The 17,877-nt window shown below is 42.4% G+C and overlaps 1 protein-coding gene across 1 annotated transcript; it reads right to left on the bottom strand.

Moving 5' to 3' along the window:
* Positions 1-6,519: 6,519 nt before the first annotated feature.
* On the bottom strand, positions 6,520-16,484 carry LOC124545934. Its single transcript, XM_047124895.1, has 2 exons — positions 16,344-16,484; positions 6,520-7,088 (listed from the first exon to the last, which is right to left on the bottom strand). The coding sequence occupies exons 1-2, from the start codon at positions 16,482-16,484 to the stop codon at positions 6,615-6,617; spliced, it is 615 nt and encodes a 204-aa protein (XP_046980851.1). The 3' UTR covers positions 6,520-6,614.
* Positions 16,485-17,877: the final 1,393 nt, after the last annotated feature.

Below are 17,877 nucleotides of genomic sequence, written 5' to 3'. Positions count from 1 at the left end.
GGTTCGATGACGGTTTGGATGTACCGTGCACTATTCAGTGTCCCCTCGACGATCACCAGTGGTGTACGGCCAGTGTAGGAGATCGCTCCCCACACCATGATGCCAGGTGTTGGCCCTGCGTGCCTTAGTCGTATGCAGTCCTGATTGTGGCGCTCACCTGCACGGCGCCAAACACGCATACGACCATCATTGGCACCAAGGCAGAAGCGACTCTCATCGCTGAAGACGACACGTCTCCATTCGTCCTTCCATTCACGCCTGTCGCGACACCACTGGAGGCGGGCTGCACGATGTTGGGGCGTGAGCGGAAGACGGCCTAACGGTGTGCGGGACCGTAGCCCAGCTTCATGGAGACAGTTGCGAATGGTCCTCGCCGATACCCCAGGAGCAACAGTGTCCCTAATTTGCTGGGAAGTGGCGGTGCGTTTCCCTACGGCACTGCGTAGGATCCTACGGTCTTGGCGTGCATCCGTGCGTCGCTGCGGTCCGGTCCCTGGTCGACGGGCACGTGCACCTTCCGCCGACCACTGGCGACAACATCGATGTACTGTGAAGACCTCACGCCCCACGTGTTGAGCAATGCGGCGGTACGTCCACCCGGCCTCCCGCATGCCCACTATACGCCCTCGCTCAAAGTCCGTCAACTGCACATACGATTCACGTCCACGCTGTCGCGGTATGCTACCAGTGTTAAAGACTGCGATGGAGCTCCGTATGCCACGGCAAACTGGCTGACACTGACGGCGGTGGTGCACAAATGCTGCGCAGCTAGCGCCATTCGACGGCCAACACCGCGGTTCCTGGTGTGTCCGCTGTGCCGTGCGTGTGATCATTGCTTGTACAGCCCTCTCGCAGTGTCCGGAGCAAGTATGGTGGGTCTGACACACCGGTGTCAATGTGTTCTTTTTTCCATTTCCAGGAGTGTATATATATACAAGTCTAATACATTGTTCTAACCATGCTGGATAGCTTAAGCTTCATAGAACCAAATTTTGGCGAGACAGTAACTGTTGATCGAAGAGCCTCTTCACCAACAGACACAGCTTTGTGGCAGTTTATTTCCTAGCGTTCCTTATAAGCAAATGGAGTGTGTTGTTTCTACCATAGCTGATATCTTCTGTGAATTTTCTCGTCAATTTCTATCCTCTCACTCCTCAGTTCAACATGTTGATCACTCGAAACCGAGTGTAAATTGTCGAACTGTTCCATAGATTCACAAATATGACGGGCTATTGGTATACCGCAAATCCATCGCTTCAACACACTATCAATGAAACCTCATCCGTGTGAAGCACCTGGAACACTCTTCAGTTTCTTCATAAGCGTCTGCTCGATCATCATGTCGGTCCATATTCCAAACCAATACTTATCAGAGCGTCGAATAGTGAAGAAGCTGTCCTTGGTGAATTTATCGATCTCCATGGGTTTCATCGTTTCTTTCAGTTTTCCGTGTCCTGGAGGTACAGATCACACGCCTTGGCATAAAGAAAGTGTCCAATAGCATGGAATATTGGGAGCATAGCTCTCACAATTTTATATGGAGCTCCCAATTAATACGCTCTGCTTGGATGAAATGGAATGCGAAGTTGAAAAGCTGAATGTATTGTATCCATAACTGGGAAGTTTTACCTCTTTGCTTAATATCATCTATTGTGTTGAGAAATTTATTTTTCAGCTTTTCAGTGATTTGATCTTTTACCAAATCACCGAAAGATGCACCGTTTTGACTCATATCAGAAATACAGACTTTAGTACGTTGCTTCTCTGTGACTGCCATTTCCTCGAGTATTATGATGGGTAGAGCACACATCACTGCTGAGTGAGCTTGAATTGCCCTCGTGTATGTACGACCAGAAAGTATATGGGGAACAGAAATTGCAGCATATACAATTTCCAAGAGTTGAGAGAGTCCATGTCTCTCATTAAGAATCCTATTGCTCCTAGAAAATACGTTATCAAGCGAAAGCCTCCTAATCGAATAACTGCATTAGTGAATAGCTCATTCCCTCCATTAGCCAGCGCTGTAACTGTATCTTTAGCTTTCATATAAAGTGACTGATCAAACGTCACGATACATGTTTTCTCTGTGGTCTTCTTCCTGTCTATGACGGCATAAGTTAAAGCAGTTGAAATAGTGCTATAATCTGTGGGCGGGTTGTTGATGAATGGAAGCGCTAATGCATTTGATTGCGCATAAGGTTCTCCATTAAACCATGCTGTAAAAACTTTCCCATCATCCAAGTAAAATCGTGATCAGTAGGCACTGTTGCTTTAGTGAATGATTGTTCTGAGTAGACATTCTGCAGAACAATTTCTTCAACTCCATCTGTATTCTGCCTACTGAGTTTTAGCAGATTAATTTTCTGGGCACTTGTTGTTTCAGTAGAGCTCGGAATCACGGAGAGTTTAGTTACTTTTTGATGTTCTATCGCTCTCCCTGGAGTCACACATCCGATTCCACCCATAGCATGGAATGTACCTTTGCCCGTCATTGTTGCAGTATTGAAGTCAGCACTATCGAAAATGAACTGTGAGGACGAATCATTTGAAATATTTGGTTTCCAGAACCGAACAGCGGAAACCTCAAATAAAGCCACGGTGTCATATGAAGAGCAGAAACCCATATTCGTGACCTTTCAACAATGATTTTTCATCCCACTTTACGAAACAAAGGCACTGCAGGCCCTGCTAGCTGACACAATCGCATGGGATATTGCTGTACATTTTTTTAAAGGATACTGTTCACTAACTTTCTTTTTTGACAAAACCACGCCCTTCACAAATTCGTGTAAAGTGTTAGGAACCATAACGTCAGCATTCTCTGTCAAGTCCTTGATATCTGGACAATCGGCAATAGCGTAAGGAGTCATTCTTATATCTTCACAGATGACAACTGTTGCTGCTTCTACTATTCTCTTTCTCTCATCTTTCTCATTAACAGCTCGTTCACTGTACCACTGATTCCAAAGTTTGTGGCCACTGCCACGAAGACATACAACTAGTGGGTTTCTTGTCACTGTGGCAAACAAGACGCCATCACCGAAGTGTTCAGTCAGTCTATTTTTGAGAGTTCTTATAGTCATTGTCTCTCCTTCTGCAACAAATCGAGCAGTGAAATTTGACGTTCCTGTGAACTATCTACAAATTTTCATAATTCTTGAAAACGGGCATCAAAGTTGGTATCTTGAGGGCGGCCTCTTGCTCGAACAGAGGAGGGGTTCGCCACTAATTTAGCATAGCAGTCTTGATGATAACGGGCTTCTCTACCGAAATCATCATTGCAAAATTGCATGTACATGTACCTGTATGTTTCTGATATGAGAGAAATAATAATCATCGCGTTTTTCTGCTTTCTCAAGCAGCGTATATTTCACAGTTAAAGAGCGGAGTTCAAACACACCACGGTGTTTGTGGAGTGGTTTTTCTGTTTCCGCCTCTACGTCACACTTTTCATCACATATGAAAGAGTCTTTTTTGAAACTGAATAGATAAGAGGAAGAGGATCTCAAATTTTTATCATCTGCTTGTGCAACATTCTAATTAATTAATTTCCTTATATTATGTTCGTTAATACATTCACCTCGACATACCTTATGCACTTCAATCAGTCCAGCGTTCTGTAGAAGATTATGAGCCCCATCCTTCCATTCCTTGCTGACGCGTATCAGAGTTTCCAAGCCCTTCGTTACTATTGATGTCTCTCCTTCCGAAACAGACTTACCACGAATAAAACAGGCAGACGGCTTCAGAATTATTGTTCTCTCAGTCCAGTCAAATGAAATGAGACTAAGAAGCAGCACTTCACAACACAACAAGCTGATGAATACTGTCCCAAAGACAGATCTCTCTGGCACTACTTTGACAGTTCACAACATTAGCTTAACTGAGCTGGACGCTGGGTAGAAAGAAACGGCAGCGACAACAGTGGTAGGAGAGCGCTGAGTGGAGGGGAAGGGGAACTTGACGTTTTCGTTGTTGCACGTACTCCTGATTTCAACAATACTGATCGCAAAAGAAATATCATCAAATCAAGTAGAATATGTAGGCTACAAGATATTCCCATACACTTAATTACGCTTTTCATTTAATGTTTTGCTAAGCAACAAAAACTGCAAACGATTATGTTAACAGAATTCTATTTCAATTCCTATACCTCAGATACCTTTTGTATAAATGAAAAGATGCACAAGATCTTTTTCTTATTTAATTTCGAGGAATACATTTACTAATAAGAACGCTATTCGAAAAATGAGCCTTTTAGCGTATAAATTTAAAATATGGTGCAAATTGACTTATGGAGGGGATAAAAGGGGGACGCGCCCCCCTACGAAGGGGAACTTCTCTGTTTCTTATTAATATACCCCATATGAGTATTTTCCCCAAGTTTCAAAAATTTATAAATTTTTCCCCTTTGCTGATATTCTTACTAATTTGCCTGCGTTACTATGAGCGAAGAATTTTCAGCATATTCAGTTTACATAAAATAAGGTAGTATTTTAAAAATATTACCAAAGAAAGTCAGCTTGGAATTGGACTCTCATTCGATTCAAGTAAGATGTAATGTATTGAAATCTGGACAAGTGTTTTTAATAATATTTAAAACAGAAATGATCCAAAGTATCGTCTTCTGAAAAATTTCTAGAGGTCCAGAAACATTCAGTATAGTGATATAACCTAGGATCCAAAGTGTTGTAAGTCAACGGTAACGTTCATATGATTAGATAAATTCTGTAGGAGGGATGAACTTTTCGACCAAAATCATGTTTACTTTTACTGAGCCCACTACTCAGTACTCAGTCTCGCAGCTTACCGTCTTTCAGTGTCGACGTGCAAAGACATTCTAGTTTATACACAACCTATAGTTTGCTCCCTTTTTCTTTCTTCTGCTCCTTCTTACCTCTTCCTTTCTGCCACTTACTGTCTACTCTCTCCCTACCACTTCCCATCCCTAGTCTTCTGACTGTGTTCTATTAACGATGCCTCTCTGGCCCTGTGTATCTCTCTCACCCCATCTTTTTACTATCTGTAGTCTACTCTAACTCCTTCTCTACCACTCCATTTCTATCGCAACTTTTGCTTCTTGTGTATTTCTCTTTTCCTCTCTGTTATTTACTCTTTTCTACTTCTGTCTTTATCTCTGACACCCTGCTCTTTTCATCTCTCTCTCTGCTTCTGTATGTATTTTGGGATGTGAGCACACATATACACTTATACATAGTTCGAATTAAAAGTGGTGGTAACACGGTGTTATTTCATATCAGACTAGACTGACGGACATTCATTGTATGCCCTCAATATACTCGCCCTACATCTCAATCGCCTTCTCCCATAGAGATGGAAAGCATCTTATGCTGCCAGTGTATTCATCTCTGCTGGCCGAAGTGGCCGTGCGGTTAAAGGCGCTGCAGTCTGGAACCGCAAGACCGCTACGGTCGCAGGTTCGAATCCTGCCTCGGGCATGGATGTTTGTGATGTCCTTAGGTTAGTTAGATTTAACTAGTTCTAAATTCTGGGGGACTAATGACCTCAGCAGTTGAGTTCCATAGTGCTCAGAGCCATTTGAACCATTTTTGTATTCATCTCTGTCGAAGTTTCAGAAGTTCCACCCTATACACAGTCCTCAGTTCGTGTTCTAGTGGCTAGTGCTGCCTCTGGGTCATAGGATCCCGGGGTCGTTTCACAGCTGGGTTGGGGACTTTCTCTGCCCGGGGACTGGGTGTTTGCGTTGACATCCTCGTTTCATCATCATCATCATCATCAACATCCTTGACAGTGGCTAGATTGGATTGTATAAAAAATTGGAATGTGTAAAAATTCGGACTTTGTACTGTCGCAGATGACGGCACAATTGAGCGCCCCACAAACCAAATATCATCATCATCATCATCACCGTAAAGCACGGATGATGTTTTCTCTAGTGTTGCAGAACATGGCACGAAGAGGTTCTTTCATTTTGTCGAACAAGTTGCAATCGTACAGACAGTATCAGGTGAATACGGTGGACGTTCCAGTAACTCCAATATCCACATATCCAGTAGCTCCTGCATGGGGCTCGCAGTGTGGCTTCGCGCATTGTCTGAAGGACGGATGGGATGCAATGCCAGAAGGGAACATTATTGTGCGCTTTCACCACACGCCACTTCAGTTTTAAGCCACGCACGTTGTTCGTGTTTCCTGAACAAGATGTTAGGGCCCTTGAACTGGCCTCCTGCACTTTCAGACAGTACACACAGCAGTTGACTCAAATACAGCCGTCGCCCGTCACTGCATTACTGTAATTGGCCATCTGCTGTCGGCCACATACTTCATGCTACAGCGATGTTGTCACTACTTTTTATCCAAGCCGTGTATGTGCACACAATTTACATTTCATTTTTTCCCTTGTGAAATGTAAAATTGGTGATGTGTTTTTATTGAAGTATTTCTGTCGTTGGGGGATTTCACTTTTAAAAACCATAATATCTGTTCCATCAATAACTCGTTAACAAAGATAAAGGTTTATAAATATGAGACATTATGAAAGCACAGACTCAATTTTATTCATGCAAATCGCTTCACATACGCAACTGCGTAAGACATCGTACAATGAATCATCTGATGGGCTCACTGGGAGCTCAGTAGTATGTAAACAAATACACACCACCCAAAGGGAGGCCGAAAACATTTGCGCTGGAGTAGCCTCCAGGGTGATAGTCACTGCTAAGTACGTTCACAGGAGGATATCCACTGCCTGGTACATTCACAGGGAAATGTCCGCTGATATGTACATTCACAGGTGGGTTGCAGCAGCTAGGTTCATTCGCAAGGGGATAGCAGCAGCTGGGTGGATTCACAGGGGAATTAATACTGCTGGGTGGATTCACTGGGGAACTTAAACTGCTGGGTACATTCACAGAGGGGTAGCCGGTGTTGTTTACATTCACATTGGGGTTGAAGCTCCCAGTGCCGAAGTTCACATTCCCCACTCCGACATCACGCCTGTAATTAGACTGGAACTGCTCGGGTGACCACTGTTTGGTGCCGGTAGCGGTGGGCAACGCAGCGGTGCTGGCGGCGGCCATCGCGCCCAGGATCACCATGGCGAACACCTGTGGGCCAACAAGTACAGACTTAAGGCTGATTGACACTAGACATCGACGTAACTTAGCGGAAGACAGCAGGGGATGTCAACATCAAATGCTTGTCTGTTCCAATTAGGTAGAACATCAGCTCAATGTCACTTCGCCTTACCCAACTATAGAGACTTAAAAGTGAGGTAAAAAGTAACAATGTAGTACACAAATTATGGACCTTGCAGTGATAAAATACATTAATGGCAAAAGAAAACTTCATATCGGATATTATTTATAAAGTTTCTATGGTAAACTGTTGGAAAATGGAACAACACGAAAAGTTTCATCCAAGTATTTTGAAACATCGAAAGTTACTTAGCATTGGAAGTAAATATATGCACAAAACCATCAAACAACAGTTATAAGACAATAAATTTATGCTATTTATCATATTCATTGAATTTTTTTCTTTTCAAGTACTGAATAATGGCAAAAGGAAGTGTATTTCTCTCCTACGATTGAGCTGACTTGTAACTTTAAATGCGAACATTTTAGGTTAGGTTTTACTGTGACTGTTACTGACATAAAATAAAACAACAAGTTCACTGTTACCGGTCACTGTTTATTTATCTCCACGACGCGTTTCGAAGGTTTAAACCTCCATCATCAGGTGGATTTACATTTGTTAGTATGACATTTGTGTGGGTGTTGTGTTACGATTTTTCGGGGGAACTTGTGGCACTGTCTAGTGGAGTAAACAAACCACTATTTCAGAACATGGTTTTCGGTTTCTTTTGACAAACAATTAAACGTATATCTAACGGTAAACATAAAATAAGTAAAATAGAGTACCTCCAGTACCCACAGGTTCCTTTCGCTGTCGTAACACATCACATGTATCCTGCCATACTTTGTAAACAAATATGGTGTCTGGAAACTATTGGGTGCAAGGATCGTATAGCAGGAGAGAAAACGTTATCGCAAAGTAAAAAGAATATACATTGTAACAGCATCATTACAGAATTATTTTTTAAGGATTTGGAGGCGTTTGTTTTGAGGTGTCGACTTCATGCGTTGGAATAAATACTTCATGTGGTATATAAATCCGATTTTCACAAGTCAAAATAACTTAAACTTCATACTCGTTTATACAGTCTGGTAAAAATGTTAAAATACTTGTTTATACGATCAGGTGAAATGTTACAATCTTTAAGTACAATAATCATATAGGCTACAGCGGTGAAATTATACATAAACAACAAAATGTTCAAATGTGTGTGAAATCTTATGGGACTTAACTGCTAAGGTCATCAGTCCCTAAGCTTACACACTACTTAATCTAAATTATCCTAAGGACAAACACACACACCCATGCCCGAGGGAGGACTCGAACCTTCGCCGGGACCAGCCGCACAGTCCATGACTGCAGCGCCTTAGACCGCTCGGCTAATCCCATAAACAACCATTTTGATTGGTGTTAATAGATAGATATGAAAGGCTGGAGGCAGAGGGAGAGAAAGAGAAGAGACTGAGAGGGAGAGAGAGGGTGGAAAGAGTGATTGTATGAGAGCAAACAGTTTCAGTATGCAAAGAACTGGGATACTGAAGTACTAAGGAATGACGAGGTATGGTAGACGTCCTCTAAGGCTGTAGGTACAGCAATAAGGTAAGTCTCGGTATGTAGTACAGCTGAAGAGGAATGGACATCTCTAAAAAGGGCCGTCATAGAAGCTGGAAAGAAAAGCTTAGGCACAAAGAAGGTAAATACGAAGAAACCATAGGTAACAGAAGAAGTACTCCAGTTGATCGATGAAAGGAGGAAGTACAAAAATGTTCCGGAAAACTCAGGAATACAGAAATAGAAGCGCCTGAGAAATTAAATAGATCGGAAGTACAGGGAAGCTAAGACGAGATGGCTACATGAAAAATGCGAAGAAATCGAAAAAGGAATGTTTGTCGGAGGAAGAGACTCAGCGTACAGGAAAGGTCAAGACAACCTTCAGTGACATTGAAAGCAAGGGTTGTAACATTTAGAATGCGACGGGAATTCCAGTGGTAACTACAGATGAGAGAGCGGATAGGTAGAAAGAATACACTGAAAGCCTCTATGAGGGGGAAGATTTGTCTGATGTGATAGAAGAAGAAACAAGAGTCGATTTAGAAGAGATAGGGAACCCAGTATTAGAATCAAAATATAAAAGAGATTTGGAGGACTTAAGATCAAATAACGCAGAAGGGATAATAACATGCCATCAGAAATACTAAAATCATCGGGGGAAGTGGCAACAAAACGACTGAAACTTCCTGGCAGATTAAAACTGTGTGCCCGACCGAAACTCGAATTCGGGACCTTTGCCTTTCGCGGGCAAGTCCTCTACCATCTGAGCTACCGAAGCACGACTCACGCCCGCTACCCACAGCTTTACTTCTGCCAGTATCTCGTCTCCTACCTTCCAAAGGTAAAGGTTCCGAGTTCGAGTCTCGGTCGGGCACACAGTTTTAATCTGCCAGGAAGTTTCATATCAGCGCACACTCCGCTGCAGAGTGAAAATCTCATTCTGTCAACAAAACGACTGTTCACGCTGGTGTGTAGAATGTATGAGACTGGCGACATACCATCTGGCTTTCGGAAAAGTATCATCCACACAGTTCCGAGGACTGCAAGAGCTGACAAATGCGGGAACTATTGCATAGTCAGCTTAAAAGCTCGTGGATGCAAGTTGCTGACAAGAAAAATATACAGAAGTATGGAAAATAAAACTGATGGAATGCTGGATGACGGTCAGTTTGGCTTTAGGAAAGGTAAAGACACGAGAGAGGAAATTCTGTCGTTGCGGTTGATAATGGAAGAGACACCAAAGAAAAATCAAGACATGTTCATAGGACCTCTCGACCTGGAAAAGCGTTCGACAATGTAAAATGTTGCAACATGTTCGAAATTCTGAAGAAATTAGGGGTAGACTATAGGGACAGACGGGTAACATACAATACTATGTATAAGAGGCAAGAAGGAACAATAATTGGGGCGACCAAGAAAGAAGTGTTCGGATTAAAAGGCTGCATGACAAGGATGTAGTCTTTCGCCTATACTGCTCAATCTCTACATCGAGGAAGCCATGATGGAAATAAAAGAAAGGTTCAGGAGGGGAATTAAAATTAAACGTGAAAGGATGTCAATACTGCGATTAGCTGATGACATTGCTATCCTGAGTGAAAGTGAATGTAATGAAGAGTTTAATGAGTACAGAATATGGATTGAGAGTAAATCGAGGAAACACGAAGGTAATGAGAAGTAGTGGAAATGAGAACAGCGAGAACAGCGAGAACAGCGAGAAACTTAACATCAGGGTTGATGGTCACGAAGTCAATGAAGTTAAGGAATTCTGCTTCCTAGGCAGTAGAAAACCAATGACGCAAGGTGCAAGAAGAACATAAAAGGCAGACTAGCAAAGGCAAAAAGCCCATTCCTGGCCAAGAGAAGGCTACTAGTATCAAATACAGGCCTTAATTTGTGGTAGAAATTTCTGAGAATAAACGTCTTTAGTACAGCATTGCATAGTAGTGAAACACGAACTGCTGGAATACCGGAACAGAAGAGAATCGAAGCATTTGAGATGTGGTGCTACAGGCGGATGTTGAAAATTAGGTGGGCTGGTAGAGTAAGGAATGAGGTGGTTCAGCAGAGAATCGGAGAGAAATGAAATATGTGGAAATCACTGATAAGGAGAAGGGACAGGATGGGAGGACATCTGTTAAGACATGAGCGAATGACTTCCATGGTACTAGAGCGAGCTGTAAAGGGCAAAAACTGTAGAGGAGGACAGAGATTGGAATATATGCAGAAAATAATTCAGGACGTAGGTTGCAAGTGCTACTCTGAGATGAAGAGGTTAGCACAGGAAAGGAACGCGTGGCTTGCTGCATCAAACCACTCAGAAGACTAATGACCCAAAAAGAAGTTACAAAAATTTTAAATTCTGTGTGTATTTTTGTTACTCCTTTACGCTGCAATGGCTGGATCGATTTGGAAGGCATTTATAAAGGAATTAACTTATATCCTGAATAACAAAACATTTCCTTACGTTTGGGGTACAAGATATTTATTCATTTGAAGAATACAACGTGAAATATGGAACAATAATTACTGTCAGAAAAAGCTCTTTACTTTTTGACTTTTGAACTGTACTGTGTTTGTGAAAGTGCTTTTAGTCTTTAACATATTCTAGATAACGCGATTTAACTTAATTAATACAATTCTTATATAGTTCTCAAAATGTTAAATCCGTATCTCCATACAAGCGCACTGGATTTTTGCCACTGTGTGCCAGGCATACCGTATAGCTTCTGAAACGCTTCGTAACTTATAATGACGCCATCATTTAAATGCTGTACGGCATAGAGACATCTTGCATTTACGTGTACAATAGTGAAACTATACACTACCTTTGCTGGTACACTTTGTAATTCGCTACTCACTCGCGTAATTTTTTTTCTTGACTAAACGAGTGTGTTGTGAGCGACATTTATTCTGTCAGATGCTCCAATCGTCATAAAATTTGGTGTCTTTTTTTTTCGATGTCTCTCGGTTTGTTGGGGCAAAAGTAGCTCGCAGCTCACAGTACTTCCAACGAGCAACGTTTATGATGGCGCGTTTGCATGCATAGTAAGTTTTGGCACTAACATTTCTTCATAAATAACTGCTCAATCTCGTGTAACATCAAGGATACCAGGTAGTAAACAATAAGAAGATACAAAGAAGATGCGTGGGTGCAGCGGAAAAAAAAGTTAATATCTTATGTTAACAGACGACAGAGGCAGTGCCAAAACATTCCGTCCGAGAAATCTTGACTCTGTCGTCCTGTGCGTCGTGTCCCTTGCCGATTTCTTGTCTGACCTCCTGAATGCTGCCATTTGAAACGCATTGTGCAAAAGTTTGGCATTCTGTTCTGTCAGGTACGTTACATCAAGCGTGTATTGTCGTTTACGCAGGCTCCTTGCTTATATGAGTCCTGCACTCTAGAAAACTCCTATACTTTCATTTCTGCAAACAATACTACAAGGCTTCAGTACTCTAAAGTGCGTACATTCACCAGCAACCTGTTTCACTCAAGTCACTAGCGAATACCGTCTCAAGTTAAAGTAAACGTTCTTTTACTTTAAACACGCAACTGCTTTCAGCTGCAGTATCGTCATGTTTGTATCTGTGACACATGCTGAAACTAAAAACAATTATGTGTTTGATCCCAAGGAACTTTCCTTTCCCTTTGGTAGTTCTGTGACACTGTTCTAATACTTAGTTTCTTCCGATGACACTTTGTGTTCCAGAATGATCATCTCACTTGGTGTGAAGTGCTCACAGAAATGGTACTCTTTAATATATCAGAGGTCTGCCTTATATAACTTCGACTTCTACATCTATGCTATACAGTTCATTATTAAATGCATGGCAGAGGTTACTATGAACAGTACTACTGCATATGTCCACCCGGTTGGCCGTGCGGTCTGAAGCACGGCTTTCCGGGCGGGAAGGAGCGCCTGGTCCCCGGCACGAATCCGCCCGGCGGATCCGGCCGATCTGTGGATGGTTTTTAGGCGGTTTTCCATCTGCCTCGGCGAATGCGGGCTGGTTCCCCTTATTCCACCTCAGCTACACTATGTCGGCGATTGCTGCGCAAACAAGTTCTCCACGTACGCGTACACCACCATTACTCTATCACGCAAACATAGGGGTTACAGTCGTCTGGTGTGAGACGTTCCCTGGGGGGGTCTACCGGGGGCCGAACCGCACAATAACCCTGGGTCGGTGTGGGGTGGCGGAGGGGTGAAGTGGACTGCGGTAGTCGTCGTGGGGTTGTGGACCACTGCGGCTGTGGCGGTGACGGAGCCTCTCCGTCGTTTCTAGGTCCCCGGTTAACATACAGTACAATAAAATACACTACTACTGCATATAATTAATCTATTCATTAGGTATGCGGTAATAACTGTTACTTGTTCAATATTATGTAAAATATTACGTACCTAGTTTTATCTTTAGAGTCTCTAGGATGTATACTAGGGTCGTTCTGATGTTACTGATAACAATGAAAATACGCATTTCTTAAGCGTCCTGGCAGGTTACAACTGTTTGCCACACAGTGATCCATACACTTTCTAGCCTGTGTAGCTAAAAATGTACCCAAGGATATTATTTGGGCTGTGACTGGAATACCTATCTTTTACTCTGTTCATTTCTGTTTGGTTTTATAGTCACAAAACTTCGTACTAAAGTGTAATAATTTACACATTATCGACTGTGATCTGAATATGTACCGGTACTTTTGTGTTAAATAAAAGCTTCAAATACAAAATTTGTCAGTTAATACCTTGCGATATTATCAGTATTCGTAGATTTATTGTGATATTTGTCGACGTACGACTACATTATCAGGTAGCGGTTTCAATACCAAAATCTCATCATATCTATTACTATAACATCCCTAGGATCGATACATAAGGAGCTGAAGAGTATTTTTAGTTTCTATCTGGCCAGACAAAGCTCAAAATTTTTGAAGTAGCTTCTCGAAAATTGTATGTAATTTTTGACTCAATGTCTACCAGTTTATATCTGCAACATTTCTGTTACATCTCCCATACGAATGAATCGAACTCTGCCATTCGAGTTACTTGCAACTGAGATTGTGTGGCTAGTCCACTTCCTACGTCAACATATAGCTACTCCCAAATATTTTTGTGATAATACCGAACCTAGTTGTGAATAATTAATACCGTAGTTACCGGATATCACAATCTAAACTTCTGTTAAACGCAGAACTGTCTATTTCAGCATACCAAGAGCTAGTTGTTACTGCCTGTACCATGCTGACACTGCGCCATCACTGCACTGAATGCGGCTAAAATTTTTAATAGATGGAATTTCCTCTTAAAATACTCTGTAGCCTGCAGAAACACCACATGTTTGGTCTTGATGGCGTACACCGCACAACTATTTACCAAAACTGCGTTGTAAAAGGTTCGGTGGTGGTCTCTAAAAATCCTAGTTCAGCGATCGAAGAAATCATTTCGCCATACTAAAGAGAACAAGTGAATAAGTGCCAAAATTCTCCTTTTGACTTACAATGTGGATGCAGTGCTGTCCAGGTACAAATAACAATCTAAAAGTTACGCTGGCTAAAGTTTTCCTGAATTGACTACAGTATGCATGGAGGGTCAATATGTTAATGTGAATATATCTTTTAAATAGAATGGTTTATCATATAAGATTGAATGGTTGCGACAAAACGTGACCGTTCTGTTTCGGCTTACTGAAAATAATATGTTACATATCTGCTGCAGGTACGGCCTTTAGTAGCCTGTTAGTAATCCTCAAACGAGTAGCAATGCAAACTATCATATTACAATACTTTTTAAGTAATTGAAGATTATCTTACGCTGTATGCGAAGATTATGGAATGACGCTGATGGAGAGGGTGATGCAGTGGTTGAAACACATGAACTGCGATTCAAGTCACTGTCGAAAGCGCTAGATTTTTCAGCTTTTTTGTGGGGCACAACGATTTCTTTGAAAGAAACACATCCCGATCAGAGCCTATAATCCACCGCTAATGACCTACTCGTGGCTGGGACGCTAAGAACTAATCTTCGTTCCTTCTTCTGAAACTTGAATAGAATACTTCAAGACTGACTGCGCGTGATAAAACATTTTTCAATAGCTTCCCAAAAATTTATATTTAATCTTACTTTCAATACTTCGTGGAATGTGAAAATGACAATGGAAATATCGTCTACAGGACTGTAGAGAGTTTTCCGTCCCTGTAGTACAAATTAAATTACTGTGTTATCAGTCGTTCCACACATGAAGAAATGCGTTTTGTTGACTAGACACCTAGGTAACTGGTTAACATTATAGACTTACGGCAGATCGAAACAGTGAATATATTTTGGTTTAGTGCTCAGCATTGATACATTTTGGAAAATGAAAGTATTCTATGAGGGAAGCCTGCTCTGCAGATTGTAAGAAAACAGAGATCGAGGTCGGATTTAGGAATATTTAAATTATAACAACAGTTCACTATGATCGAAGCGAAAGTTCAACAAAAGCAAAAACCGTTGTCGTTTGTCGCCTGGAGATGTGTAACAGGGCCACAAACTTTTTCGGTATGTGCGAGCGATTCATCAGATGTTTCAGCCTTTACTTTCAGATGGTCATCTACGACGATGCATTCAAAGGGAACTACCGTCTCTCCGTGACTCTATGAAAATGTACAACTATTGGAACAGTATTACTGCTTCGTGCCTGAATAGCAACTCTCTTTAAAAGGGGATAGGCAAGCGATAATGTCCACAGCAATAAAAAAAAATCCGGCAGTATGTGGTTAACATTCACTGGTTAACGTATGGACTATCATATCGGTAAAATTCAGTGTCTAGGGACAAACACTATCAACCGGAATGCGGTGAAACTAAAACATAAAATCAGTAGCGGAGGAGGCAAACAGAGCTTTTAGACTTCTTGGGAGGATCTTCCCAGAATCCTGACACGTTAGCATAGAGTATATAGATACCCTCTGGAAATGTTATGAAAATGTAATGTAAAAATCGTGAGATTAGATATTTCCTGTGCAAAAGCATGCTGTCTAAATGGTACACCTTGCGCAGGAACAGCTAAAGGCAAGAAAAGTTACGGTCCATGTGGAGGTTTAGAGAGAGAGAGAGAACGAGTCACTTTTGAGTCGTTCCACTCGATATTAGACTGTGAAAGGTAGTCGCAAATACTGTTATTTATTACTGTCCGTGAAGCAATGTACGCTGACTTACGCTGTATACACGCCCATGCAGACATACTTAGAGTATTGAAGGGGAAATAGTGTGAGTGTCTGTGCCTACTACAAAATGAAATTTCCTAGTAGATTAAGAGCGTACGCCACACGGGGAATCGAACCCCAAAGCTGGCCTTTCATGTGCCAATGCTCTTACCGAGACATCGAGACAAGATATAGTATCCAACCTCACAGTACCCATTCTACCAGGAAATCTCTGTGACTTTCCATTCTTCAAAGAAGCTCTTTATGATACCTTGCAGAGCTTGGGTTAGCTAAAGCCCAGGAATTGTTTCTAGAGTGTAATATACATGTGGATGTAAGAGGAGCACTGAAGGCTGAAAGAGAGCGTAGGGACCGAGTGGAATACGATAAGCACATAATGATGGTAGATGTGATATGTACACAGTTACGAAACACCTGATAATAAATAGGTAGCAGAAGGGTAGTAGCACTAAGTTGTGCTCGCACTTACAGCGTTCATGGTGCTGGGTAGCTGAGGATATACGTCGAAGAGCTCTACGCTGAAGTGAGGTGGAGCAGCAAGTGTTTCTTCCTCTGGAGGCGTCTGCTCTTTTATACTCATTCGGCCGCTTGTACTGGCGTCGGAGGCCATGTTAACTTGTCGCCCTAGTTGACAACCACGCAGGGCGGAGCTGAGAGTAACAGATCGCTAAAGAAATGTTGTTTACCTTCTGAACTCCGCCCTGCTCGGTGGAGGACCGGTTCTGACCTACTGCAAAGAAACTGAGACAAAAACACTTCGTTGTACGATTGCACGATTGTAAAACTATCACGGAAGCAGTTACTTCTACAAATTACCTAGGCGTATGTGTACGGAGCACTATAAGATGGACCAACCACGTGAAAACAACTGCAGGTGAGGTAGATGCCAGACTGACTTTCATTGGAAGAGCCCCCACGAAATGCAGTCTATCAACAAAGAAAGTGGCATACAGGACTCTCTTTCGACTAATACTTGCACGTTGTTCGATAGTTTGGGATCAGTACTTGGCAGAACTGATACAGGAAAGAGAGAAGATCCAAAGAAGAGCAGTACGTTTTTTCATAGTCCTCACGACATGCTCAGCGAACTCCAGAGGCAGGCGCTACAGAAGAGACGTTCAGCGTCACGATGTGGTCTGCTATGAAAAGTCCGAGAGCGAACGTTTCTAGAAGAGTTAACCAACAAAGTCCATGAAGATAAAATTGGAGAGAGATTCGAGACCACACAGAGGCTTAACAGCTCTGGTTCTTCCCGTGAACCACCTGCGACAGGAACAATAAAAGCGGAAGTGCCGCTAGTGTGCAAAGTACCCCCCACCACACAGTTAAGGTGGCTCGCCGAGTACAGCTGTAGATATAGATATGGGTATTAACTCATAACGGCCTTCGTGGCTAGCGTCGAGATCTGAGCAGCAGATGCTGGTAATCTGCAAGGGGATGCATCGGAATTGTGTTCCTGGGAGATACACTATGAGATCAAAAGTATCCGGATACCCACAAAAACATACGTCTTTAATGTTAGATGCATTGTGCTGCCACCTACCGTGAGGTACTCCATACCAGCGACGTCAGTAGTCATTAGTCATTGTGAGGGAGGAGAATGGGGCGCTCTGCCGAACTCACGGACTTCGAACGTAGACAGGTGACTGGGTGTCACTTGTGCCATAAGTCTGTACGCGAGATTTCCACAGTCCTAAACATCCCTAGGTCCATTGTTACCGATGTGATAGTCAAGTGGAAACGTGAAGAGAAACGTACAGAACAAAAGCGTACAGGCTTACCTCGTATGTTGACTGACACAGACCGCCGGAAGTTGAAGAGGGTCGTAATTTATAATAGGCAGACATCTACCCAGACGATCCCACAGGAATTCCAAACTGCATCACGATGCACTGCAAGTACTATGACAGTTAGGTGGGAGGTGATAAAACTTGGATTTCATGGTCAAGCGGCTGCTCATAAGCCACACATCACGCCGGTAAATGAGAAATGACGCCTCGCTT

This window comes from Schistocerca americana, chromosome 8 (assembly GCF_021461395.2).
Source record: "Schistocerca americana isolate TAMUIC-IGC-003095 chromosome 8, iqSchAmer2.1, whole genome shotgun sequence".
NCBI classification, from domain to species: Eukaryota; Metazoa; Arthropoda; class Insecta; order Orthoptera; family Acrididae; genus Schistocerca; species Schistocerca americana.
The sequence above is the reverse complement of the archived record's forward strand: the minus strand, read 5'-3'. Positions and strand labels throughout refer to the sequence as shown.

Bases quoted from the DNA above. Each gene is read 5' to 3' on its own strand.
- LOC124545934 (XM_047124895.1), bottom strand. From the start codon at position 16,484: ATGGCCTCCGACGCCAGTACAAGCGGCCGAATGAGTATAAAAGAGCAG. The intron at 7,089-16,343 runs GTAAGTGCGAGC...GTTGGCCCACAG, and splicing joins TACCCAGCACCATGAACGCT to GTGTTCGCCATGGTGATCCT.